This window comes from Camelina sativa, chromosome 17 (genome assembly GCF_030686135.1).
Source record: "Camelina sativa cultivar CO46 ecotype springtype chromosome 17, ASM3068613v1".
In the NCBI taxonomy this organism is placed as follows: domain Eukaryota; kingdom Viridiplantae; phylum Streptophyta; class Magnoliopsida; order Brassicales; family Brassicaceae; genus Camelina; species Camelina sativa.
Window position 1 is genome coordinate 372,074 of NC_141896.1, and position 26,065 is coordinate 398,138.

Below are 26,065 nucleotides of genomic sequence, written 5' to 3' on the forward strand. Positions count from 1 at the left end.
TCACACAAATCTATCTATATTTTTGAAACAAGTAAATCATAATCATATACGTTTTGAACAACAGGATAGTTATGCTTTTATAACATATGTGTGGTTTAATTGTTATCAATCGGGAAATACCGAATCTGCACATCTCAAAAATAGACAAAACACAAACAAGAAATGAATTAAAGTGCACGTCTCGGCTTCCTCTTAGCTTTCTTGTTAAAGTTCCAAGCTGCCAAGAAATTGGGATAATGTGACTGGATATAATCAACAGGCTTCTTCAAAAGGGAGTTGATTGTCACATCAGATGGTATATGCTCAATCTTCATATATATGGGAGCTCTTGGATCATTTTTAGCTATACACCATTCACTGAATATATTCGTAGTCACAGACATAATCTCTCTCACACATTCTCCTCCTTTTAAAGACAATCCCATCTCCACTGCTTTGTAATTCCCCACCGCTTCTCCTACTCTTCCGACAGCATCTCCGATTTTCTTCCACCATGGTTTCGCCTCCACCGTCTCTCCGGTGGTCAACACAAGGATGACTAGGAGGAAGATCGCTTGAGATACTCTCGATGGCTTTCCCATATGGTCTTTTCGTGAGGTTTTGTGTGTCGATTTGGAAACTATTCTATTTGGGGGAGTTATTTATAAGGGAAAGGAAAAATACAGTGGTTACGTTAAGATGATGTAGTTTTAATACTTTTGTAACATCTTTTCATTAATCGAAGTCGATGTTGTTTTCAGTTTCTGCTAATACATCTATTTTAGCCAACTATGCAAAACATACTGGTTGAGTTTAGAGGGTTTAAACTCAAAAGGAAGGAGCTTAACATGCATTACAACAACCAATAAAGTAGTAGAAAATAAACAAGTGAAAAAATAGTAATTAACACAGTACAACAAATATCGAACTTGGCGCTAAATCTTCCTTTTTGTCTGATTAAGCACAACACATTTTCTCATGTACAATCTATACTATAATAGTATAATCAAATATGGTGCGTATACGTGATTACGTTCATAGTACTTTAATTACCAACATTTAATACAAAAATATTAATTTCTGTTTTGGAGGTACTCCACCATCCTCAGATATCTCGTACTATATAACATTGACTTGAGAAATTGGTTATAATAATCTTGATCTAAACGTTTAACAAAAAAAGAAAAATCTTGATCTAAACGAACTTCCACACTTGTCATTTGTTGGGGTAACTAAAAAAAAGTAAATGGAAGAGTTTTTTTAGATATATAATTCAAAAGAATCATACACGCTTTTTTTTTTATGCCAGATGAAAATTATATAAAGACGATACTAATAATACAGCCGACAACACGTGAAGCTTCTATCAAACACGTATTCAACTCCACCGCTTAAAGATTCACTTGTCCGATTTTGAAGCAAAAAAAAAAAAAAAAACACAAGTCTACTAGTAAAGCATTAAATAGCGAATACAAAAGTACATTATCCGTACCGGGCTCCGGTCGGTCGGGTCATGATTTACTTAAGCGCATCCTCGTGGAGCAAACCCGACCCGGGAAGTCGCTAAGTCGTATACGACCCGGAAACCCTGTTGCTGGATATTCCCAATGATGGATAGTCCACCCATCGTACCCGCAAACGCAAAACAGAACTTGCCGTTAGTATCAACCGGAATCAGATAATTCGTCGCCGGAAGTGACACGTCAGCTCCACGGAAATGTAAAACCACCGTCGGGACTTTAACCTCGTTCATATTGGACAGATCGAAACACGTGTCGAAGAGCGAGAAATCCGGAGCTCTTTTCAAGGTCCTAGCTCCGACCCGGAACGCGTCTCTCATCGCGATATAAGCGGGTCGAATCAACCGGGTCACAGACGTACCCGAATCGATGATAACCCCACCGTTACCGATCTGATCAAGTTTAAAAAGCGAAGCCGCTACGCCGGGGACACGTGTCCCCCCGACGCTGATTCCCAAAAGCTCGACGTAGTAGAAAGTGTCGAGCTTTGGGTTTGACAAAAGCGGCGTGAACCTCGCGGTTCTTGAAACGGCGGCGTTTCCGAAGACGACTGAGGATGGTTTCGAAGAAGCGGATCTGTCGACTAGACAGTACGAAAATTTCTGATTAAACCGGTGACCGGTCTGACCGGGGAACGATAATTTTCCTTTACCGAGTCCTAATAAACCGGCGGCTCCGACGAAGAGACCTTCGTTGTCGTGGCCGCATCCGAGAGCAACGCCTTTGACCCGATTTCGTCGGAAAGTCAAAGTTTCGGTGGAGAAATCGCCGACGGTGAAAGAACCATCGCCGTAAGAGACTTGGTAGAGGCAAGTCTTACGACGGGTGTTGCATCCGGCGGAGTCTAAACGCCGGCAGTGAGGCGAAGAACAGGGGATGGTTGAATAAGTCCGGGACTTTCTCGGGTCGAATATCGGGTCGGACTGAGAGTAGCATCTCCGGCAAGGAGCGCATTGGAGCCAGACGATGTCACTTCCGGTGTCGAGCACCATGTAGACATATCTCGCCGGAGTTCCGACACCGAGGCGCGTGAAGTATTCGCCGCTTCCTTGAGAGAGACCAGAGACCACTGAGCTGCTGAATCCCGGCGCGTGAGTCACGTTTCTTCTGGGGACTCGAGCGGCGAGTGTGGCGATTGATTGCACGCGCTTGGAGTCACGTTGGAGGCGGGAGCTGAAGAGCTCTTGTGGTGTTTTGTTTGAGGAGAGAGCGTCGATGTGGTCGAGGTTTAGAGTGATGGAAGAAGACTCGGAGTCGTCGGATCCGGATTCAAACTCGGATCCAAGCAAAGACTCGGAGTCGGGTTGGAATGAGACGGGAGAAGCAGAAGGAAGAGAATGAGAATTGGGGAGTAGAGTTTGAAATGCTGGAAGGGAAGAAGAAGAAGAAGACAATGAAGGAAGAGAGACGAACAAGAAACAGAGAGTACAGAGTAATGCTTTTCTTCTTCCTACCATTTTTTTTTTTCTTTTTTCGCCTTTTCTCGGGAAAATGGGAAGTGAGAGTGGTCGTCTCTGTTTATATAATTGCACAGTTGCACACTGGTCTAGTCTTCTTGAAGAACACAAAAAGTAAAAAAGAAGAGGAATTAAATGTTTTAATTCTACTTTTTATTTGGAATAATAAAAAAATATGAGTAGATATTTTTATCATAAGATTGTGAAAATGTAAAAGCGACATTTTAGATTCGGTGGATAACAAAACAAACACACACTAAAGAAAAATATCTTTAGTGGTAGCTTCTTTTCTTTTGTCGTCATGAAAATAATCAACGCTTATTTAAGTAATAATTTAGCTTATTTGTAAAAAAAAGTGAAAAGCTCATTTGATATTAAAAGTGTATAAGTTTTAACTAATGATGGCCAATAATTTCCCCACGATTGGTGGCACATTTTCGCTCTTTAAGTTTTGCACAAACTGAAACATTCCACATGGGTTAACAAATACATGCAAATGTACTCACGAAAGATAAATCTAGTACGACTGTCCAATGATAGTAAAAACTAATTTATTCATGTATACAAACTTTGCATGATGGTGTAATTTGCCAAGACATTATTATCTTAGTACTATAACGTCACGACCTTTAGATCTCACATCTTGTTAGATTGTCGATATCATCAACCCCTCTTTTCATTTATTCGCCCACAAGAATTCCAAATAATGACATCCAAGATTTGGAATTTTCATATTCAATGCTTCGATATGTTTACATCATACTACATCATAACCACGAATATAATCCTCTTCTTTAAAATGAATACAAAAGAAAATTATAAAAAGGGGGAAGAGTACTAAATCTTGTGATATTGGTTTGTGTGACCACCAATTAAATGCTGTGAACCACCAATCTATCGCAACTATCTAAAGAATGTGGACACAAATATGAATAAAACTGTACAGCGAATAATGATGACTTTTTAAGTCTTCACAGTTGCAAGCATTGACTTAAAAAGTCTTCATAAATTGTTTCACATAGGGTTTAGGTGAAATTTCTCATATTACACATCAAATTGCTCTATTACCAAAGTACCAAACTTTTCGCAGCCGGCTTTACTTGCCCGGACAAGCCATAGTGTTAACACGTCGTTCGAGTCTAAATGAAGATTAGCATTGGTAAGAAGAACTCAGAGGAGAGATCTGGAAATGGAGAAGAGAAACATATTTGATTAAAGGTGACAAGAAAGCTAAAGCCACTACAAGAAAGAGAGAAAGAGGGGAAAAAAAAGAGACTTTAGCCAGCAGAGACAGCACACTTTCTAGCTTTCTCTGCTTTATTTTAAGTGCTCACTCATCATTGCAAGGCTCATAACATGAACCATGTGCATACAAAAAGATTCAATATGCGACATGATAACCTTTACATTATGTTATCTGATCCTCTTATTTGTGTTGTCATGATCTTAACTACAACAAGTTTCATGAGAGATGCTATGTGTGTTTATACTAGTACCCATTACAAGAACAACTGTGAAAAGAAAAATATTAAAAAACCCTGTAGATTTAGAACAAACTTGGTTGTTTCAATGCGTTCTTTACAATCAGCAACAGTAGGTAATATTCCACCATTTTTTCAGGAAAGACAAACTTAAACTATAGTGTCTTTCACAGTCAGTGTGAATTACCCTTAATTGACTAATCGAGATTCAAAAGTTTCCATCTTTCTACAAATGATTTATCACCCAAGCAACCAAATCAAATCGGATCACAAAACACATTGATACAACTCAACTTTAAACAGCACTCGCAACAATACTTTGAGCAAGTAGAAAAACCTAACTATTGTTTCTTTCACAGTGCCTATGTTAATTATGCCCAATTAACTATTCAAGATTCAAACTTTTCCATCTTTCTATATATGATTTATCACCCCAAGTAACCAAATTAATTGGAGAACAACAAATACTTCCAAGATAAAGAAAGCTGACCTCTAATAGCTACGGAGACAAATGTCCATTGTGTTCACTCCCCTCTAGACCAATACCCGCTCTTTCCACCAGTTTTACGCTCGAGTCTCACATCTGTAATACTGATATCTTTCGACGCAGCCTTACACATATCGTAAACTGTTAAACCAGCAACTGAGACAGCAGTCATAGCTTCCATCTCAACTCCAGTCTTTCCAGTGCAAGAAGCTTCTCCTTCAATGTCAACACTAAAATCCTCAGGGTTTAGTCTTAGATCCACACGAACATGCGTAAGAGCAATGTTATGACACAATGGTATCAAGCTGCTAGTTTGTTTTGCTCCGCTAATGCCAGCGATCTTCGCCACTCCAAGAACATCTCCTTTCCCCATTTGATTCGCTAAGACCAAATCGAAAACTCTCTTCCCAAGAACAACTTTGCAGCAAGCTAATGCAGTTCTCTTAGTATTGTCCTTGGAAGATACATCCACCATTTGAGCTTCCCCTGAGATCCCAACATGGGTTAGCTTAGAAAAATCACTAGCCACTTTTGCAGGTTGTTCTTTGCTCGATTTCTGATACTCAATATGGGATAAAAGATCAGAAATTTCAGGGTTTGTCGACTTCAAAGATTCAGCTTTCGATTTCAACTCAGAGAAATCCATTGTGGCAGGACCAGAGAATCCATCTGGAGATGGTTCTTCTCCAAAGATTGACTTCATTTCCTGAAACACCAAAATGATTGAGCTTTTTAAGTATTTGTTTGGTAGAATCGAAAAATCAAGATCACACTGAGTTGACACTTAGCATCAATTTCTCTCACAGTTCTATCATCCGAAACACAAACTCTAAACCATTAATCAAAACTCAATTTGCTTAGTTCCTCAACACGATTCATATTCTTGATTAGTGTAGCTAGTTACATATGCACACAGAGGCTAAAATAACAGACAACAGAGAGTGAGAAAAACCTGATTCAGCTCATCTATATTCATGATTTGCGGATCGATTTCATCGTAAATTTTACTGCTGAATGCCCTTTTCACGGGAGAAATCACGGTCGGTAATCGACGGAGTAACACGGCGCGACGGAGTGTCGAAAACATGTTTTTTTTTTGCCTTAAGTCAAAGAGATTGATGAACTGAAGAAGCAAGGTACAGTTAAAAGTAGGGTTCTGCTAAACCGGGAAAATTAAAACTGGTTTGGTTTATAATTCAATAACCGAAATTTATTAATTCTTACTAATATTATTTGGTTTAAATCAATATTGTACTACTATGTGTACAAATGAGATGCCAATCGTGGTTTAGCAATGGCCCATAATGGTTTAGCTTTAGGCATAGTCATGCCGTAAACTTCCACCGTATCAATATATTCCGGTGAAGACCAATCAAAGCAATGAAAGAGCCGAGCCAATGCCATTAGCACCATCGTCACACCTAACGGAGCTCCGGGGCACTTCCTTTTACCAGCACTAAACGGTAATATCTTAAAACCCGGTCCGTGGCTTATCTCAACTCGTCCGCTACCGTCAACGGGCCAATGTCGTTCGGGCCTGAAGTCTTCCACGTCATCCCATAACTTAGTGTTTCGGCCCAATCCATGTGTATTGATGAAGACACGTGTCTTTGCTGGGATGTAATAGCCGTTGATCGTTGTTGGTTTGACGGACTCGTGAGGGATTAAAAACGGTCCGGCTGGATGCATTCGGAATGTCTCTCGTACGACACAACGTAGGTAGTTTAAATGGATTAGATCGGATTCTTTGACCATTCGGTTTGATCCTACGATAGTATCAAGCTCTTCTTGAATTTTACGCATTACTCGTGGTTGCTTGATGACTTCGGCCATTGCCCATTCGTTTGTAACTGCTGACGTGTCTGTCGCAGCCGCTATCATGTCCTATTCAATTTACAAAAAAAAAAATACATCTTTCATATTTTTGACGTTTCATGCAATGTATTAACATAACGGAATTAAATGATACCTGAATAAGAGCTTTAATTTCAACGTCGTCCATGTGTTCTTTGCCGTTCTCACCAGGTAGAGACAACAAAACGTCAACAAAATCCATCTCTCTATTATTATCTTCTTTTTCTCGTTTTGCCCTTCTGTGCTCGTCGATGATCTTGGTATGAAACTTGTCTACACGCTTCTCCACGTCCCTCATCTCTTTCTCGCATCCGGACGGATCAACCCATCTCCAAAACGGCAAGTAGTCTCCTAAGTAAATAACACCCAACAGCCAAAACAATTTATGAGTTATGTGCATAAACTCTTGTGCTTCTTTTGGACTTACTAGAGATCCAGGTCCAAAAAATTGTTTCCCTAGTAGCATCCGAGTCACATTGTTCATAGAGAAAGCACCCAATACTTCCCTTAGGTTTATTGGCTTTCCAAATTCCGCTCGTTCGAAGATATCTCGAACAAGATACCGAGCTTCCTCGGCCCGTTGGGAAGTAAAAGATTCAAGCCTTTTGGTTGTAAGTAGGTGTTCCATGCATATCCTCCTCATTCTTTTCCAATGCGGACCCATTGGAGCTAATGCGACGTCCCCGCATCCATAAGCTAGGTGGACTGCGGCGAGTGTTTTTGGCCTAGATGCAAAAACATCGTCCTGTCGTAAGAGAATCTCTCGGATGGTATCGGGATCGTTCGTTGTGATGGCATCAATATTCCCGAGCCGGAGGTAGACTAAAGGACCGTACTTATCACAGAGAGCAGCCAAGTCCCTGTGAGGTAAAGGGCCCAATTGGAGTAGGTTACCCAATATCGGCCACCTTGGTGGGCCTGGAGGAAGCCTTTGGGATTTACTTGCTGAAGCCTTGAGCCATTTCCATAGAAGGAGATTAAGAATGAGAACAGCGAAGAGGGAGGCCAATACCAAAATCATCTAATCTTATATTCGATGTTCAACAGATCTTTTCATTATTCCCATATTGTCTTTGTTGTGTCAATATATAACAAATAATGGAAGACTAGTAGCTAGGTTTTGGTTAGAACTAGTAATTATATAATTCAAGAGAAAATAATAATAATAATAATACAATCTAACCATGTATCTCTCTCTTTGTGTGACACTTTTGCGAGTTACATGCTTTGTTCATGTTCTTTTAGTCGGTTTATTAGGACAGAGTTAGCTTAGGAAATCTGGAAAGAAACATCACATTACCCTTCGAGTAAAAAAAAACATGTAAATTATAAAACTGAGCATAGATACAAAATGTGTAAAGCTGTACACAAAATAATATAATTTTAATACGCAAAGAAGTAAATATTTTAATCGACAAAACGGTTATCAACGATTAAATATTGTAACGGAAGCCATAGTACCAAATGGTTCCATGGTCTAGCGGTTAGGACACTAGACTCTGAATCTAGTAACCCGAGTTCAAGTCTCGGTGGAACCTTTCTTATATTTTTTTACATGTTTTCCTACTGTTCCTCATGTTAACACTTTTTTTTTTTTTTTGTTCTCCAGGCGTACACGGTAACTGTAAGTATGAACTATATGAAACACTAAGAACGAATCCTTGCCGATTAACACTTACCTATAAATCCAACACATAGAAACTATCAGAATCGGTCTACGACTTTAACTGATATAACTCTAAAACATTATCTGTATCTTCCAACCTTGTCTACTTTTGTCAATAAAACTTCTAAAATCCTAGTTTGGAGGATTCTTACAGGTATATATAACCAAAAAAAGAAGCAAAAACAAAGAAAACCTAGAAGAAAAAAAGAACCATTCAAAACCGGTTCTTGATTACAAACTCACTTCCACCTTCTTCTGTCTCCCAAAAGGCTATCTACCTGATGATGTTCTTGACTGAACAGAACTTGATTGTTCTCTAGACAACGCTGAGAGCAGCTTTTCTTTCGTTAACTCTTCAGATTTGACCACAAACGTATGTAACACTGTGTCCTGAGAAACTTCCAGGTTCGAGTTAACCACTTCTACTTTACTCTCTTCAAATGCATGGAAGATTCTAGAAGCCGGATGAGACTCCAACGGGCAGTTTATTCTCACTGTGACATCTTCACCTGAGGTTTGAACATTAATATCCGAATCCAAGCTGATAGGTGGATTTGAGCTATATCCTAACCTTTCCCTCTCTGCTTCCATGACTTTAAGCTTGGCGTGAAGCTCGTTTATGTAAGAAACAGCGTCCCCCAACAACGATGCTTTGTCCATCTTGGAAATGTTGGGAACGACGGATCTCAGAGCGTAAAACCTCTGGTTTAGCTTTTCACGCCGCTGCCTCTCTGCTTCTACATGGTTCAAAGCTTCAGCTCTTCCATTGGCAGGTCTCCTTCCGCGTTTTCTTGGTCTGTTGTTACCAGATTCATCAGCACCCACCGTGTCAGCCCATTCTGGGCCTCCTTCTCCATCTGAATTATTCTCAGAAGCCCTTGAACTCGCAGCAGAGAAATCAATCTGCATTTGAGCAGGAGGAAGCAGCTTCTGCGATGATTGCTGCAAAGGTAGAAACTTGAACTCTTCTTTGCTTGGAACTTCCTTCACACTGTTCGTCCTCACGTAGCTCTCCGGTTGCACCCATGTAGGACTAAGAAGAGTGTTGTTGTTGTTGTTGTTGCCAGGGTTTGCAAACATAAACCTATTCCCATTATTATTCGGATAAGCATCTAATCTCTTGGGAGCTCTATCATCCATTTTTCTAACCGTGAGTTTCTCTCTGAACTGTCTATGTTGTTGTTGTTGTTGTTGTTGTTGTTGATGTGGCTGTTGTTGGTGATGCTGATGAAGAAACCCCGAACTGTGCAGATCCTTCCCGAAGATCTTAGAAGCAGTAACTGTTCTGTTATCATCAATCTTTTCAGCTACAGGTAAAGCAACAGCCGGAAGAGTTCTAACCGGAGGCAAACTACTAGAAAACAATGATCTTATAGACAACATAGACTCTTCGCTTTCAGGCAAACATGAAGTAGAGCCTAACTCAACAACACCAATATCAGTAGGAACCAAAACAATTGTCTGAATGCCAGCAGACTTAGCAAGAAAAGATCTAACACAGTAATCAGAACCCGAGTTGACAACATCAGATAACCAAAGAGGTTTACCAGAGGAGAAACACTTGCCAGGACCACCTTCACCACGAGGGAAAGAGAAGTACATGGAAGAAAGAAGAAACATCTCAGTGTCAGTAACTCTATCTAATCCTAAAGCACAGTTATCTTCCTCAGATTCACCAAACATAGCATGAAGCTTTTGCAAAACCCTCTTCCTCATGGTCTGGTAAGTTTCCTCTTCCCTACCCATACTAAGAATCCTAACGATGTCTGACTTCTCACCTTGTTTAGGCTCTCTGCAAGATCCATCGCCCCAACAGAGAACCAAGTCGCCGGACTTTGACCTCGAAATCTGCCAGAAAATGGCGTAGTTCCAAGAGAAATTGCAAGAGTTGGGTCTCTCAACGAGATCGGAGAGCTTGTTCTGAAGGTTATCGTCGCTGCCAACAGTCATCAAGAGATTAGCATTAGGAACAGAATTGGAAAGCAAGTAATCGAGAGCTCGTTTCCCAAGCAACGAAGCAATTATCGCTTTATCATCTTCGTTCCACACTACCCCACCAATATTATTCATCTCCTCTGCTTCTTTGGATCCAAAACAAAACAAGAAAAGGAGAGTTTTTTTTTTTTGAAGAAACCCCAGATCTTTCTTTATGCTTTTGGGTCAAATTCTAGGGTTTAGAAGTGACCCCCCTCCCCTCCCAGATGCGAAATTACGGCCGACTATAGCAACAACAGCTTTGCATGGAACAGCCACCAGAGATCTCAGATCTTGCCCTATTTTAATACATAACAACAAATCCAAACAGAAAAATTTAAAATCAAATTTTTGATTATGTTTTTTTTTTTTTATAAATCTTCAAAGAAACAAGAAATGAAAATTAAAGTTAGTAATTTTACCAGTTAAAAGATACAAAAACCAAGTCTTCCTCCACCAGAGATAATCTCCTCAAATTCAGATTTTTTTTTTTTTTTTTGTCTCACAAAACAATCCGACCAAAAAAAGAAAAGAAATTTGTATATTTCTCCAACCCCAAAATGAACAAACAAATCAACTAAATTACCCGAAAAAAAGAACCCTAAGAATCGAAGAGAGTGCAGGAAAAAAAAAAAAACAAATTGTGTTTAGGTTTCAGTTTTGTTTGCTCTCTTCTCTCCCCCTCTTTTGTCGCCGTGGCCAATTGAATGAATTCAAGGAAGAGAGAGAAAGTCCGACGCATGTTCTTCGTGCTCCTTTTTTATTTATTTATTTTTTATTTTTAAAAAAAAAACAAAAAACACAAGACTTTCAATTTAACCATGGTTAACCTACTACTACTTCTACTATTTTAACTACAGTTTAGAGAGAGTTGTGTTTTAACTTCAACCGGGTCTGGTCAAGTTGGTCCGGCTAATAGTTTTGTCTTTTGTCTTTGATACACGACGATGTTCTAAACCTTAAAATATGTTACTGTTTTTCTTTTTCTTTTTTTGTCAATAATTGATAATACATATATTGTTATATACTAGATATACGGTTTTGATTTAATTATAAAGTTGTGTGTATCAGATCTATCTCAGCTGGTGTAGATCTAATGGGGTTGATTAGATTCTTATGTACAGCACATATAGTATATGGAAAATAAACAAAAGGGATAACCTAAACCCAAAATTAGTAAATCTGCTTTTGTTTTTAGATTTTATAAAATTTGGATGGTTTCAGAAAAAAAAAATATCAAAAGTCCGATGGTCAAGCACCGGAAACTTTGACCAAATCAACCCATTCACGTTCACGTTAGTAGAGGAGAGGATTTAATTAACTGATTTTGTTGTTGTGTTAATAATACTAGTTGTTACTTAAAAGTTGTATTATATGTTTACATAGTTTTGCATGTTTTTATTTTACCAAATACTATATTTTTTTTTTGTAAAAAAAAAACGGAATTAATTTGTGTTATACTAAAATAGAGTAGTAATTTGATACTATTTGTTTGTTTTTTTTTTGGACACAATTATACAACACACGCCAGCCAAACTGGATAGAGAGAGGAGGAGGAGGAGGAGGGCGTGAAAAGCACGTGAATATCACGTGGATCGAGGAGAGATGACCAGAAGAATGAGAAGAACGTGAGATGCATTTAATTTTTATTGGATTTTCTTTCTTTTTTTTTTTTTTTTTTTAAAAAATGCGCCTGCCACTTTCTTTTTCTTTCTTCTCTGTAACGTATTTATTTTGATTGAGAACGTATGATTTATTTTAATTTTTGGTTCCTTCGCACTGCCCACTGCACAACAAAATTGATTTATATCGTTTTCACTTTTAATATTATCATCACTTTTAAAAATACGGCTCATGAAATTCTAGTATATGCAACAAAAAATGAAAATAAAAATAATAATGTTAAAAAAAAAATGGATGGAGTCACGAGTGGGTATAAAATATATGGCGGTGTGAGAAACACACAGCTAAAGTGTGGGGACCGCGTGATTCACGTGTTTAAACTATCCCTTTAATCGAGAGACGTGGGCTCCTCCCTCCCAAATTTCTAAATGGGCCTATGTTTACATATTGATTCGGGTTTCCATGAAAAACTAATATTATTTATTGGGCCGTATATGGGCTGCGATCATCGTTATTATATATTAGCCTTTTTCGCTACTGCCCCATCTTACATTTCCGATACAAGGAAGGAGGTTTGATGGAGCTGGAGAAGCCAGAAGCTTTCACAAACAGTATATTTTCACATGAATTGAATCTCAATACTCAAATCATATATATATATATTCTGGTTTATGTTTGTTAGAGTCATGTATATATTAATATATATATCAATAATTCAAAAATGATCCAAATTGGTTATGTCTTTTATATGTGATTGTAGACTCTAGTCTGAGAGTTGTATCAAAAGCTTTATCCCATGCAATTTGGCGTCTATATATAGATGTTGATATATTCATTTTATAAATGAACTCCGTGTTTGTAACGTCTACAAAAATCGTCACCTTTTTTGTTAACAACCAAAATTAAGGGACTACTTTACATTTAACAAAAAAACACTCACGAAAAGGGCAAAAAGCACCGACCAAAAACTTAATGCTCATCGTATGACAGAACAAAAACTTGAAGCTTAATCCAAAAACAAAAGACGTCACCCACACACACACACATATACTGTTATAATTTCAGTTACTTACTGTTTGAAAAACGAACAAGTGTTTACACTGTTACGACAACGCAACCGAAGACAAAACTGATCATGTCTCTAGTAATTAAAGTCGTCGTAAATGATCTGATGTAAGATGAAAGAGAGTTTTGTAAGTCCTCTTGCTAGCTATTTCCCTTATTAAGAGTATTAATTTTTAAATAATATTTTGATCGCACTATTACTTGGAGTAAATTTTCGAGATGTCCTTGTTAATTTGTAGTGACGTGATGGGTTACAATGTGGAAACCATAGACTTCAGGTGATTTTTATCAATCCCCCTTTTGATGTTAAATCATAAATCACCGTTACGAAGACGTGATTTTCTTGTGATATCTTAAATTTGGTTTTTAAATTTTTGTTTCTTTTCTTAAGAATAACTTCAGCTAGTTGTCTTTTTTCTTGTAATAATCTTTACTGTCATGGAGAGTTTTTATTCTTTGAAACGGTGATTTTAGTAGCAAAATCATAAAAGAGAACTTTTTGAGTAGTGTAGATTTCTGAGTGGTATAGACTAGAGTTTAGACTATGGTCCCGATCAAGAAATAATCAATGCTATTTAAAAAAAGGCAACCTCTGTGGACCTGCGTTGCCCAAGTATATGAAATAAGACAAATTAATAAGTTAGTAATTAGGAAAGAAAAAAGGGATCTTTGTAGATACATTTTCACGATCATGGCATGCATGCACACAAAATTAAACCTAATAAAGTGATTTCATTAAATTAATAAATTAATATATATAATCACATATATAATTTCCAGTGTCATCTTTCGGCCAAAGTTAATTTTTGGAGTTCAGGGTTTTTATTTATATGCAACGTGTATAGTGTATACGCATGTTCACTTCGAGATGTTGACTGTGAAATGTTAAGATATGATCAGGAGGTACTAAACTACTAATTAATTAAGGTATTAATATACTGCATACTATACTTAAAAAAAAAAAAAAAAAACTCTTATAGACTTTAAGTTAATTACTCTTTTGCTTGCCATCGACAACTAAATTTAGTTATAAGACTCATCATAACAGGGTAATTACTATCTTTTTCTTGCCATCGACATACTTTTTAACAATTTGTTGAAAAAGTGCTCAAACTATAGGACATGACGTCAGCAGTACATGAGAGCTATTGAAAACATTTCCCTACCACTCCCGATTGTTGGGAGACAAAGATTTGACATATAAACTTTCTTAGTTTAATTTGACATGAAAACTTTTTATCATACATCAATTAACCCCATGATCTTAGATTTTGTTCTTATGCAAGATTTGCGCAGTGTTTTATTTTAGTAACAAATATTTCTTTGTTATTGACAGTAATAGTATTATCACTGGTTTATTTTGACCCAGCTGCTTATTGTAACAATCCATTGATATATCACTATAGTCTATAGATTAAAAACATGCTCGCTGATTTACTATTCAACATTTTTCCTTTTTTTTGGTCTTTACTGAATTTTTTATTAAGTGATACTATAAAATAGAAGTAAAAAACCAATATGTATGTTGGGGGCATATAGGTAAATTCGAATATGGAGCAGTAACGCTTTTTGGTTAGAAAATGGGATTGGATGAGATTATAAATGTAGAGATAACAGTGTGACTTAACCACATAACAAACTCTTTTAATGTCACAACAGAGAATGAAGCTATCACCACCACCACCACTTGCCAACAACGAACAATCCTCCACCGCGTCCGCCGTTAAATCTTTTGGCGGAGGAGGCGGTAGAGCAACCAGCTCGACGACGAGGCATCCAGTGTACCACGGAGTTCGCAAACGTCGATGGGGAAAATGGGTTTCTGAGATCAGAGAGCCCCGCAAAAAGTCTCGGATTTGGCTCGGATCTTTCCCGGTGCCGGAGATGGCGGCTAAAGCATACGACGTGGCGGCGTTTTGTCTCAAAGGTCGGAAAGCTCAGCTTAATTTCCCCGACGAAATCGACGATCTACCTCGACCGTCCACGTGTACGGCCAGAGATATCCAAGTCGCCGCGGCCAAAGCAGCCAACGCCGTCAAGATCATCGAAATGGTAGATGTCGACGACGTGGCAGACGAAGATGATTTTTGGGAAGGCATTGAGCTGCCGGAGCTCATGATGACCGGGGGTGGCTGGTCGCCGGAGCCTTTTGTTGCCGGAGATGATGCCACGTGGCTTGTCGACGGAGACTTGTATCAGTATCAGTTCATGGCGTGTCTGTGAGTGTTGCTATCGATTGTGTCGTATTCGTTATACGTGTACGTTGTATCGTTATTGTGTTGGCTACGTTAAATTTAATGCAATATGTATATTTTTATTTATTTGTTTCTAGTTTATTGTTTTATACCTGTTCCTTAAATTAGTTATCAGGTTCGTACGATCTTGATAAGTAATTAATTATATGTATGACGTTCTTAATTATACAGTTTTAGTTTGCTTAAGTATCGTTACTGTTTGCACACACAAAAAAAAGTATCGTTACTTATTATAACCTTTTCTAACAAAAAAATTGGGTGCAACTTTACTAAATACTAACTCCTAAGCTTTAATGGGATTTTTTTGTTTAGTTGAAATTTTTTATGAAGCTGCTGATTATAGTAAATCATTGGTTTTAAATCATTGATCGAAGCTTGATTAAAACTTCTGAAATATTTGTAAGAACTTGTTATTTTTATTTTATTTTGTAGGAAAAGTATAATTCACTACCTAGCATAATTCCTAATTCGGTCCAATTTCCATCGTTGTTCATGCAATAGTATTATCGGGACCCATATCCATATTTAATAGTAAGTAGTATCAAATAATCATTTTAAAATGACTATTGATATTTATCATAATTATTTGTTATGTTTTTTTCATAGAAAACAAAAAAAAATGACTCCTTAAATTAGCATCATGGGGTTCCCGATTAATGTTCTCTTGATGTGTTTGGAATATACCGTATATTAGTAGTATTAGTATGCAGCAATTTTTGAACTTTTTAATCATAAGTTGTTCGCTTTCGATTACACTGGTAGAGAGCTACTTCGTTCCAAGATGTTAATAATATCATCATCAGTACTAGTACTCTGTACTCAAGCAAGCATTGATGCTTATAAATGTCGCTAGGAAGAAACTCAGTAGTAGTCAGTAGTCAGACAGTACTGGATCTAGGTAGCAAACCAAACTATTAATAAGATGTATACATATCAGACGTGGAAGGACGGTTGTGCCCTCTCGAAGCCTCATTGCTTCGTTGGACTTTTTGGACTGTTGGAATTAACTTCGGAGCTAGTCTTTTTGTAACAAGAGAAAACCGGGCGGGCCATAGATATGTCATGCCGTTTATCAAACACAAAAACGACAGTACGTGCTATTTCCTATTTATAATCAATCCAGCACTTCATTTCACGATTATCAAAAGACACCATTCAAACAAGCCAGGGTTTTGAAAGTTTTTGACTGATCGAAATACACGTCCATAGAACGATGTTTAGGATTGTTTCCTAACGCACTTGTATTCAACCTAATTAAAACTTCTATACCGTTAAATAGATCCCAATTTCAACACGTGGAAATTGTAAACTACTTCAATTCATTTTCCAAAATGTAAGATGTGTATAAATATACGTGTTAAAGCTGGGCCATACATATGTTTGTTCCAAAACAGAATCATCCGTATATGTACCACCCACGCCTTTTGTATAAGTATAATCAGTACGAGACCTAACATGATAAAACCACAAACTCGAGATCTATACATGTATACGTTTCATTCAGAAGTATTTTCAAAAATTCAATACTACTACATAAGGTAATTACTGATTCAAGTCTTCTAGCAAACATGTTAATTCATCAATTTTGTTACATTTTGGGATATATTTATATTTGACCAATTAGTCCTTCAATATTTTTGTCATGTGCTATATTAAGCTCTAGTACTGTGTCTGTAATAATATTATGTTCTTGTAGGACACACGACAAGACGAGGACGCGGAGATGGTACTAGCATAGAACCAAGACTTGTCTGGGTGGGAATTTTGAAATTATTAATGTTTTGTCCTTTGTATCATCATATATTCATAATACAATTTTGCACCACATATTAAGATATTTAATGTACAACACGTTTTAAAAAAAATAACGGCTAAAAGGATACTCGAATTTATTATATCAGACAAGAATTTGTTGGACACTTTAAATTCAACTACTACTATAATTTAGAGCTGTATTTAGTGGTTTGGAAGTTGGAACTCGATCATAGCATCCAAGGAAATCGAATATTGGTTTATTATAATTCGGGAAATTTTTGCTATACTTTGAACCTTTTATGTTTGTAGTACGCAATGATCATCGACAATATATGTTTCTCCTGCGAATTCAATAAAGCATCTTACAACTATCATTCAGAATCAATACGGAGAAATAATTATCAAATTTGACCCTAAAAAAAGATTGGAAAAATAATAATGACCATCTATATTCTACATGATCACGAACAAAGAAATATTCTTTTTTTGTTTGTTTGTTAAAATAAAACAACAATGAACAAACAGAGATGTGAAATTTAGTACATTAGATGATGAGTATATGTCAAATTTGAACCAATGTTGGCAAAAAGAATAAACTTGAACCAAAGCTGATAATAACCGTTAACTCCTCTTCTATGCACCGCGCAACATGCTTAAAAGTTAAATCAACAAATCCCCTAGCAATCAATATACTAAAGAGAATGTTTAGAATCACTTTATTAGGATCTATACTTTATTAGGATCTATCTCAAAACTGTTTCCAGGACATTTGGGCCTTAGATTAGCATATTGGGTCAAATATGATCCACATATAGAAAAAAATATTTGACTGTAGTTCTTTTGATTACAAACACTCTCAAGCAGATAGATCCTAACCAAAATAGCTTTTATAGAGATGATCACTATAACAGAAATATCACACAATATATACAGTACATTAAGAGTTTAAGACAACAAACACACAAATTTAGAGCCCAAGTGAAGAAGTTATAAACCCTAAAATTCTTGGAAAGATCAGTGAGTGATCAAACAAAAGACATTTTCAAGATTCTACAAGGTAAAAAACCATCCAGCAGTCCAACCTAGGAGCAAACCAGCACCAATGAGACTAAAACCTAATGCAAAAGCCATCATATATCTCCCAATCTCACCCTTTTTCTTCTTCTCCCTTCTCTGTTTCCTCTTCTTCAGATTCATTCCTTTGATCTGTTCTTCTACTTCACCCTCCTTCAACTGCAGGTAAAGAGCTTCCATTTCAAGAAGCTTTAACCATTGCTTATAAGCCAACATCTGACTCGCTTGTCTCAACAAGATTGTTATCACACGGTTTTTCTCAGCACAAGCTTCTCTGGCCGCTTTCTCTGCTTCTCTTGCTCTGGTTTGAGAGTGCCTCAACGCTTCTAAAAGTTGAGCTTTGCTTAGATCATCACTTCGAGGGGAAGACATCGGACTCGTGTTCTTGCTCTCTGTGCTACTATTGTAACTCAAAGATCTCTCAAACCGATCGTTCCAAACTCCTTGTTTCCATGGAGATCTAACAGCTGTTTTAAACCCTCTATCGCCACTCGTGCAGTGAATACTCTTGTGGAGTTTCTGAGGTGGAGGAAGATCACAATTCTGGATATTATGATCAATCGATTTAGACGCCACCAAGAGAGCTAATTCATCTTTATCAGTCGTGCTTCTCCACCAAGGAGTTGTAGCGTTAGCTTTCTTGCCAATAAAGCTGTAGTCTTCTTTTTCTTCTTCTCGTATCAAGTCGACAAATTGTTGCAATTTCTTGCATTTGGTGGTATCTTCAAGAAAGGAGTTTGTAATCTCCTCATCAAATTCAGTAGATCCCTTGAGCCACCATTTGGTATCAGAAGAGAAATCAGAGGAATCTCCAAAACTTGCTGAAGAAAAGCTGCTTTTTTCGGACGAAGAATGGTGTTGGCAACAAGCTAACCTCGGAGCCATTTTAGCATCTTCATGAACAGCAAAGCAACGACTCGCTGTTCTTTGCCACAATGCTCTTGCTTCAGCTGCTCCCATTACTACATCAATGTTAAGCCACAAGAAGCCTAAAAAGGTTAAGAGAAAAGGGGAAAACACACACACACACAGAATCAAAAGACAGTTTTTTTTGTTGTTGTCCTGAATCAAAACTAACAGGTGTTCCTTCCTAGTTCCCCCCTAGATCCCGCAATTGAAACATAAAACAAATGGGAAAGAGAGCTAATTTTCTTTGTTTGCTACTCCCGAGATTGCTTCTAAGCAAATGATTGACTCATATAAAAGCGAGTGACTTAAGGAATTTAATTAAACAAGTACACGCAAGTCTTGGGATCAAAGCATCTTCTTTACAGAAGAATCAGTCATCAACTCAAAAACCAAAACCCATTCAACATTAAATAAAAATTTAGGAAAGTTTCTACAGATCAAGACATGAAGTTGGTAAATTTCATTACCAAATAAAAAAAGAAAGAAACAAAACTGAAGTTTCAGAGCAATTGAAACGTACTGCAGGAAACAAATAAGATTTGGCAGTGGAATCGAGTAAAATTAACAACTTTATCAGAAATACCAAAATCAGAAGTTGACCCATGAAAAAAAACCATAAATTATCATCGTTGATCGACGAGATCGAACAGAACTAGAAGAAACAGAGACTTTTATGTAAAAATCAAAATACGAAAACAGAGCAGAGAGCAGTAAGATTATATAGATCAGAAGAAAACGGAGTAACAAAACTAAAAGATACCATTTTTAGTAGCTTAAAGATTCCATGAATCTCTCTATAATAAAACGAAGCGATCTTGCAACCGAAGCTTTTTGGCTTTTCTGCTTTTCTTTCGTTCTTTCTTGGTTCACACTCTGGCCCCATGGAACGAATTTTACAGTTTCTTCCGTGGAAAAGCTTCCGAGTTAAGGGCACTAAACGACGCAGTTTCATTAACTTGTTTGGCTTGGTAAGCATACACGTGTTAATTTTAGAGACAATCGACGGTCGTTATGACATGGACCCCCTCCTTTGATTTAAAGGATAAGGTGTTTTCATACTCATCCGTTTCATATTAAGTGTCATTCTAGGATTTTTCACACATATTAAAAAAATCATTAAATTTTCTATCTTACTCTTTATTAATATATTATAAAAAATTTTCTATTGGTCAATATATTAAATTAGTAGGGATAAAATTGAAAAATTTACAAAACATCTACATTGAAAATATAAAATGACACTTATTTTGAAACAAATTTACATTCTAAAATGACAGTTCTTATGAAACGGAGGGAGTATTTTTTTTCTCAGGGAAAAATAAATAAAAATCATTATTCCATCTTTAATTTGTCATTCCTTCCTTTTGTCGGCTTTAATTTTGTCGAGGAACACCATGTTTTTTTGGGTTAAATCAACAAATTTATAATCATCAGTTAATCACGTTACTTGCCAAGGGGTTTACTTGTTTATTTTTGTTAAGAGAATAGAGAATCACTTTTATTACAGTGCTTAAGTGCTTTATACAATTAAACCCCATGACATATAATATCCATCCAGGTGGGCTTTAATTTGACACGTGTCATTAACTAGTTTTTTGAGATCTTGTTCTCGGCCACGTGTTCTTTATTGATACCATTAGCTAACAAAACAATTGTTTTTCATCTGAAATAATTAAAATTAATTGTTGTTAAAGTAAATAGTGGTTTCTTTTTTTTCTTAACAACTGAGACTTTGGGAGTTTTCCAAATATTTATTTCCAGGCTTTTGTAACATTTAAGAAAAAACTAATTATTTAGAAAAATAAAATTAAATATGAAAGAGAAAAACATGATAAAAAAACTTCTGATAAAAAAGAAATCATAAAATTATTTTTACAATAGTGTCAAGAAGTGTGTATTAATGGTTAAAATGATATTTTTTTAGATGAAAAATAATATTAAAAAAGGACAGTCTAAAACAAATAAATGAAAATATACCGATTTTGGTAATGATATCATTATGCATGATGGAAATAGTGATTGTGCATGCGTTTCTAAAACTACCTAATGATATATATTCATTTTGGGGGAATTTGTTGTATAATCTTCAAAGCGAGATTAGAAAAAAAAACTAGCACATTATATTTTATCAAGTCACAATAATGTGTATAGGGGTCTAAACGTATCGTTTAATACAAAAAAAAAAAAAAATACCACAGTAATGAATTCGAAAATGATCATGATGATTAACATAGGCTTGTAATTCGGACACACATAGCACTAAGCCCAACACCAACACGTAGTCCTTTGGTCATGTCAAAATAGATTTTATTTTTTTTGATAGGAAATCATATATATAAAAGTAGAGTTTCAGTCTCTTTATTGGTCCATTTGGCAATGTAATTTCAAAAAAAAAATATATATATTAAAACACAAATTTAAAAACAATTAATTTTCACATTTAACTCACATAATATAAAACTGAAATTTTTGTAGCTTCTTCCTATAAATTATGCATTAACTTTATTTTTCCACTAAGTTGAATTAATCAATTGTATTAAAACAAAACAATAAATTAAAATTGTAACTCTCATTTTTCTAAATGTAATTTTCTTATTTCTCTTCCTATAAATACTCATTATCTTATTCTCTTAGCCTATCACTCTTTCATTCTCTCATCTTCTTCCACTACTCTCAAATCTCTTTTTTGTTTTGTTTTGTATTTTTTTGTTATTGTTGTTGTATGGGTAAAAGCTTAGTTTTAGAGTTTGTATGATATGTATATCTTATATATTTATTTTAATCTTTCAAAATGTTTATCTCCATTTTCTATTTTATATTAACATTTTATAAGTTATTATTTTCATACTTCCTTACAATATTCACCACACAATAAGATCATAAAGTTGAAATGATCCATATGTAATTATCTATTATGTATCTGGTTATCTCACATATTCATGTATCATTTTTAATAATTTATAAAGATCAATATAATATTTAAAGATCAATATAATTATCCATTTATCCATTTATAAAGACTATTTTGTTTTGTGATCCAATTGATAAATCTGCATAGATCAATATAATATATTTTTTTTTATGATTTGAGGTTTTTGAAAACAAAAAGAACATAATTAAACAATTGATTTTTTGTGTGTTTTAATCAAAATAAAAAATAATCCAAAAAACAAAACATATTCAACCGGAACTTAAATATAAAAATAAAATATAATTTTAAAAATATCATTTCACTAAATTCTCTAAAGATGAAACCATTAGTATGAAATCTAGCACTATAAATTAAATTGATGAGTGAAAACCAAAAAAATATAAGTTATCCTTGGGATTTTTAAAATTATTGAGATTGAAAATTCATATAACTTTATAAGAAAACTAATTTAGTTTGTCACTTAAAAAGTAATATTTTTTATTTTGAAATATTATGTGTAAGTGTTGAGTTTATATCAACAAACAACCAAATCATGTGAATTTTGATTCAGCCATTTGGTATTCCTTTTATTTTAAGTTATAAAAAATTAAAATATTTATTTATAATTAAAGACATGTAACTCCATTTAACTCAAATGTAACTCCTATCCAATAATTGTACATTAATTCATTCCTCCTACTAACTTATTATCTTTCAAGAGAAATTATTTTTGGTTAAATTTTAATATTTTTTATTTATTTTGGTTGGCTAAACTTATATTCATATTTTGGTTAGCTAAATTAATATATTTCTCATGTAAAATTATTGTGTATAATATTTCTCATTTCAAAGTTTAAAGCAATATATCATATATATAAAAGTAAGGTTTTGGTCTCTCTTTATTGGTTGATTTTCATTTAATATTTTCTATTTTTTTTTTGTTTTCTAATTGCTTTAAACAATATTTAAGATCCAATAAACACAATACATTTAACTCACACATTAAAATAAAATTATAACTGAAAATAAAATAAATTATGCATTAATCATATTCTACCACTCAATTTTATTCAAACACAATAAATTACTATTGTAACTCCATAGTTCTAAATGTAACTTCCATCATTTCTTATCATATAAATAAGCATTCTCTCAATCTATCATTCTCTCATATTGACATTCTTTTACTATCTCATTTTCACATTCTCTCATTCTCTTCTACAATACCTCAAATCATTTTTCGTTTTTTTGTTATTTTTGATTTCTTATTTTTGTTGTATGGGTTGTAAAAAAAAAAAAATATCATTGTAAATTGTTAATGCTAAATTTTAGTTTTACATGATATATATTTTACATTGTTCTTATTTTAAAAGATTTATCTCCTTTATCTAATTTGGATTATTATCTTATAAGTAATCATTCTCTCTTCCTCTCCCACCAATATCAAATGTTGTTATATCTCATATGTTTTGTAAGAGTTTGATTCTATATTTTAATTTAGAAAGTATTATATATATATATAGATATTACATTGTTCTATTTTTTAAAGATTCATCTCCATTATCTAATTTGGATTACCATCTTATAGTAAACATTCTCTCCTCTTCTCCTACCAATATCAAATGTTGTTATATCTCATATGTGTTGTAACTTGTAAGAGTTTGATTCTATATTTTAATGTAGAAAGTATTATATATATTTAACATTGTATTCAATTTTTATTTTATTTATATAATTTTTTTTTTTATATATTTCTTGCCTTTCTAATCTATTCATAGTATATTCTCTCAAGAAAGTGCCAACTACACCACAATCCACGCGTTGCGTGGGAAAGCACCTAGTTAAAAGAAAAGAAAAGAAAAGAAAAACAGGAAACACAAATGATCGTAAACATTAATCTATATAGTTTGACATTGGAGTATACTCCAGGAGGATCTAGACTGATCATGCATATATAAGTTAGTTGATAGAATGTATATTTTTGAGAAGTATTAAATAATACCAGAATAATGCTAGTTGTTGATATCTAGTTTATATGTGATATATATCTTAAACGCAAAATAAAAAAACATAAGTTAAGTGATAAAAAAGTAATTGTAATTTAGATACTTTACGAGAAATAGAATTTGAAACTAAAGTTACGTTGGAATCTGACTAAACAACATGTTTGGTTTCCAAAACATAGGGTGCCAAACCTATAAACAATTTGAATTGAAGATGTTATATTTATTTTGAAGATGCTAAATAAATAACAATGTGACTGCAAAAGATAAAAGTGTTCTGAATTTGTTTCCATAAATATATGCATCAAAGGGTATCATCACAAGTAATATTGTATGGCACAATTTCAAAATTATTGTGTTTTTTTTTTGTTGTTGAAAAAAACAATCGAATAAAGCAAGAAAATGCATATACTATATCCTAAACAACAAATGTTACTTTCAGAATTCGAAGAAAAAAACAAATATTGCTTTGACCGATTTTCTATTTTCATCAAATAGTTAAAACAGTGGGAAGCAACAAAATGAAGAGTGCTCAGATTTGAAAAAACAAATAGTTTTAAAATATAGTTTTGTCTCAACAGGGCTAAAAGAGCAAATAAGACAAAAGGACTTTGAACACAGACCATTTCCTTTCCCTCTAAACGACTGAAAATGTACAACGTAACAATGCACTGTGAACAATGCTAGTTGTTGAAAGAATGTATATCTTTGAGAAGCATTAAACAATACCAGAATAATGCTAGTTGTTGGTATCTAGCTTACATGTGATATATATCTTAAACGCAAAATAAAAAGACAAAAGTTAAGTGATAAAAAAGTAATTGTAATTTGGATACTCTACGGGAGATTGAATTTGAAACTAAAGTTACGTTGGAATCTGACTAAAAAACATGTTTGGTTTCCAAAACATAGGGTGCCAAACCTATAAACAATTTGAATTGAAGATGTTATATTTATTTTGAAGATGCTAAATAAATAACAATGTGACTGCAAAAGATAAAAGTGTTCTGAATTTGTTTCCATAAATATATGCATCAAAGGGTATCATCACAAGTAATATTGTATGGCACAATTTCAAAGTTATTGTGTTTTTTTTTGTTGAAAAAAACAGTCGAATAAAGCAAAAAACGCATATACTATATCCTAAACAACAAATGTTACTTTCAGAATTCGAAGAAAAAAACAAATATTGCTTTGACCGATTTTCTATTTTCATCAAATAGTGAAAACAGTGGGAAGCAACAAAATGAAGAGTGCTCAGATTTGAAGCAACAAATAGTTTTAAAATATAGTTTTGTCTCAACAGGGCTAAAAGAGCAAATAAGACAAAAGGACCTTGAACACATACTATTTCCTTTCCCTGTAAACGACTGAAAATGTACAACGTAACAATGCACTGTGAACAATGCTAGTTGTTGATAGAATGTATATCCTTGAGAAGCATTAAACAATACCAAAACAATGCTAGTTGTTGGTATCTAGCTTACATGTGATATATATCTTAAACGCAAAATAAAAAGACACAAGTTAAGTGATAAAAAAGTAATTGTAATTTGGATACTCTACGAGAGATTGAATTTGAAACTAAAGTTACGTTGGAATCTGACTAAAAAACATGTTTGGTTTCCAAAACATAGGGTGCCAAACCTATAAACAATTTGAATTGAAGATGTTATATTTATTTTGAAAATGCTAAATAAATAACAATGTGACTGCAAAAAAGATAAAAGTGTTCTGAATTTGTTTCCATAAATATATGCATCAAAGGGTATCATCACAAGTAATATTGTATGGAACAATTTCAAAGTTATTGTGTTTTTTTTTTGTTGAAAAAACAGTCGAATAAAGCAAGAAAACGCATATACTATATCCTAAACAACAAATGTTACTTTCAGAATTCGAAGAAAAAAACAAAAATTGCTTTGACCGATTTTCTATTTTCATCAAATAGTGAAAACAGTGGGAAGCAACAAAATGAAGAGTGCTCAGATTTGAAGTAACAAATAGTTTTAAAATATAGTTTTGTCTCAACATGGCTAAAAGAGCAAATAA

At 34.6% G+C, this 26,065-nt stretch overlaps 6 protein-coding genes, 1 non-coding gene and 1 pseudogene across 9 annotated transcripts; 2 read left to right on the forward strand and 6 right to left on the reverse strand.

Moving 5' to 3' along the window:
• Positions 1–51: 51 nt before the first annotated feature.
• Positions 52–714, reverse strand: LOC104754276 (uncharacterized). Its single transcript, XM_010476420.3, has one exon. It carries the CDS (start codon positions 579–581, stop codon positions 168–170), a length of 414 nt encoding a protein of 137 aa, XP_010474722.1. The 5' UTR covers positions 582–714; the 3' UTR covers positions 52–167.
• A 508-nt stretch (positions 715–1,222) lies between these two features.
• Positions 1,223–3,231, reverse strand: LOC104754275 (aspartyl protease family protein 2). Its single transcript, XM_010476419.3, has one exon. It carries the CDS (start codon positions 2,954–2,956, stop codon positions 1,502–1,504), a length of 1,455 nt encoding a protein of 484 aa, XP_010474721.1. The 5' UTR covers positions 2,957–3,231; the 3' UTR covers positions 1,223–1,501.
• Positions 3,232–3,885: 654 nt separating this feature from the next.
• LOC104754274 (cyclic pyranopterin monophosphate synthase) lies at positions 3,886–6,103 on the reverse strand. Its single transcript, XM_010476418.2, has 3 exons — positions 5,877–6,103; positions 4,928–5,630; positions 3,886–4,139 (listed from the first exon to the last, which is right to left on the reverse strand). Exons 1-2 carry the CDS (start codon positions 6,009–6,011, stop codon positions 4,962–4,964), a joined length of 804 nt encoding a protein of 267 aa, XP_010474720.1. The 5' UTR covers positions 6,012–6,103; the 3' UTR covers positions 3,886–4,139; positions 4,928–4,961.
• A 9-nt stretch (positions 6,104–6,112) lies between these two features.
• LOC104754273 (cytochrome P450 703A2-like) lies at positions 6,113–7,863 on the reverse strand. The gene is made up of 2 exons (XM_010476417.3): positions 6,894–7,863; positions 6,113–6,808 (listed from the first exon to the last, which is right to left on the reverse strand). Exons 1-2 carry the CDS (start codon positions 7,797–7,799, stop codon positions 6,182–6,184), a joined length of 1,533 nt encoding a protein of 510 aa, XP_010474719.1. The 5' UTR covers positions 7,800–7,863; the 3' UTR covers positions 6,113–6,181.
• A 381-nt stretch (positions 7,864–8,244) lies between these two features.
• Positions 8,245–8,316, forward strand: TRNAQ-CUG (transfer RNA glutamine (anticodon CUG)). The gene has a single exon. It is a non-coding gene; the product is annotated as a tRNA-Gln (tRNA).
• A 164-nt stretch (positions 8,317–8,480) lies between these two features.
• On the reverse strand, positions 8,481–11,230 carry LOC104754272 (transcription factor bHLH13). Its single transcript, XM_010476415.3, has 2 exons — positions 10,841–11,230; positions 8,481–10,717 (listed from the first exon to the last, which is right to left on the reverse strand). The coding sequence occupies exon 2, from the start codon at positions 10,512–10,514 to the stop codon at positions 8,715–8,717; it is 1,800 nt and encodes a 599-aa protein (XP_010474717.1). The 5' UTR covers positions 10,515–10,717; positions 10,841–11,230; the 3' UTR covers positions 8,481–8,714.
• A 3,448-nt stretch (positions 11,231–14,678) lies between these two features.
• LOC104754271 (ethylene-responsive transcription factor ERF023 pseudogene) lies at positions 14,679–15,547 on the forward strand (annotated as a pseudogene). Its single transcript, XR_015585823.1, has one exon. The product of XR_015585823.1 is annotated as an ethylene-responsive transcription factor ERF023 pseudogene (transcript).
• A 2,434-nt stretch (positions 15,548–17,981) lies between these two features.
• Positions 17,982–20,025, reverse strand: LOC104754270 (uncharacterized). Of its 2 annotated transcripts, none has more exons than XM_010476412.3 (2): positions 19,860–20,025; positions 17,982–19,152 (listed from the first exon to the last, which is right to left on the reverse strand). In XM_010476412.3, the coding sequence occupies exon 2, from the start codon at positions 19,148–19,150 to the stop codon at positions 18,167–18,169; it is 984 nt and encodes a 327-aa protein (XP_010474714.1). In that variant the 5' UTR covers positions 19,151–19,152; positions 19,860–20,025; the 3' UTR covers positions 17,982–18,166. The 2 variants fall into 2 exon arrangements, with proteins under 2 accessions (XP_010474714.1, XP_010474715.1); XM_010476413.3 differs by having other exon boundaries at positions 17,982–19,179; positions 19,860–20,016.
• Between the last annotated feature and the right edge of the window lie 6,040 nt (positions 20,026–26,065).

What these genes read in the sequence shown, in the direction of transcription:
- LOC104754276 (XM_010476420.3), bottom strand. Translation starts at nt 581, where the DNA reads ATGGGAAAGCCATCGAGAGTATCTCAAGCGATCTTCCTCCTAGTCATC.
- LOC104754275 (XM_010476419.3), bottom strand. Translation starts at nt 2,956, where the DNA reads ATGGTAGGAAGAAGAAAAGCATTACTCTGTACTCTCTGTTTCTTGTTC.
- LOC104754274 (XM_010476418.2), bottom strand. Translation starts at nt 6,011, where the DNA reads ATGTTTTCGACACTCCGTCGCGCCGTGTTACTCCGTCGATTACCGACC. An exon ending in ATATAGATGAGCTGAATCAG is followed by an intron (nt 5,631 to 5,876) that starts GTTTTTCTCACT and finishes TTGGTGTTTCAG; the next exon opens with GAAATGAAGTCAATCTTTGG.
- LOC104754273 (XM_010476417.3), bottom strand. Translation starts at nt 7,799, where the DNA reads ATGATTTTGGTATTGGCCTCCCTCTTCGCTGTTCTCATTCTTAATCTC. An exon ending in AAATTAAAGCTCTTATTCAG is followed by an intron (nt 6,809 to 6,893) that starts GTATCATTTAAT and finishes TAAATTGAATAG; the next exon opens with GACATGATAGCGGCTGCGAC.
- LOC104754272 (XM_010476415.3), bottom strand. Translation starts at nt 10,514, where the DNA reads ATGAATAATATTGGTGGGGTAGTGTGGAACGAAGATGATAAAGCGATA.
- LOC104754270 (XM_010476412.3), bottom strand. Translation starts at nt 19,150, where the DNA reads ATGGGAGCAGCTGAAGCAAGAGCATTGTGGCAAAGAACAGCGAGTCGT.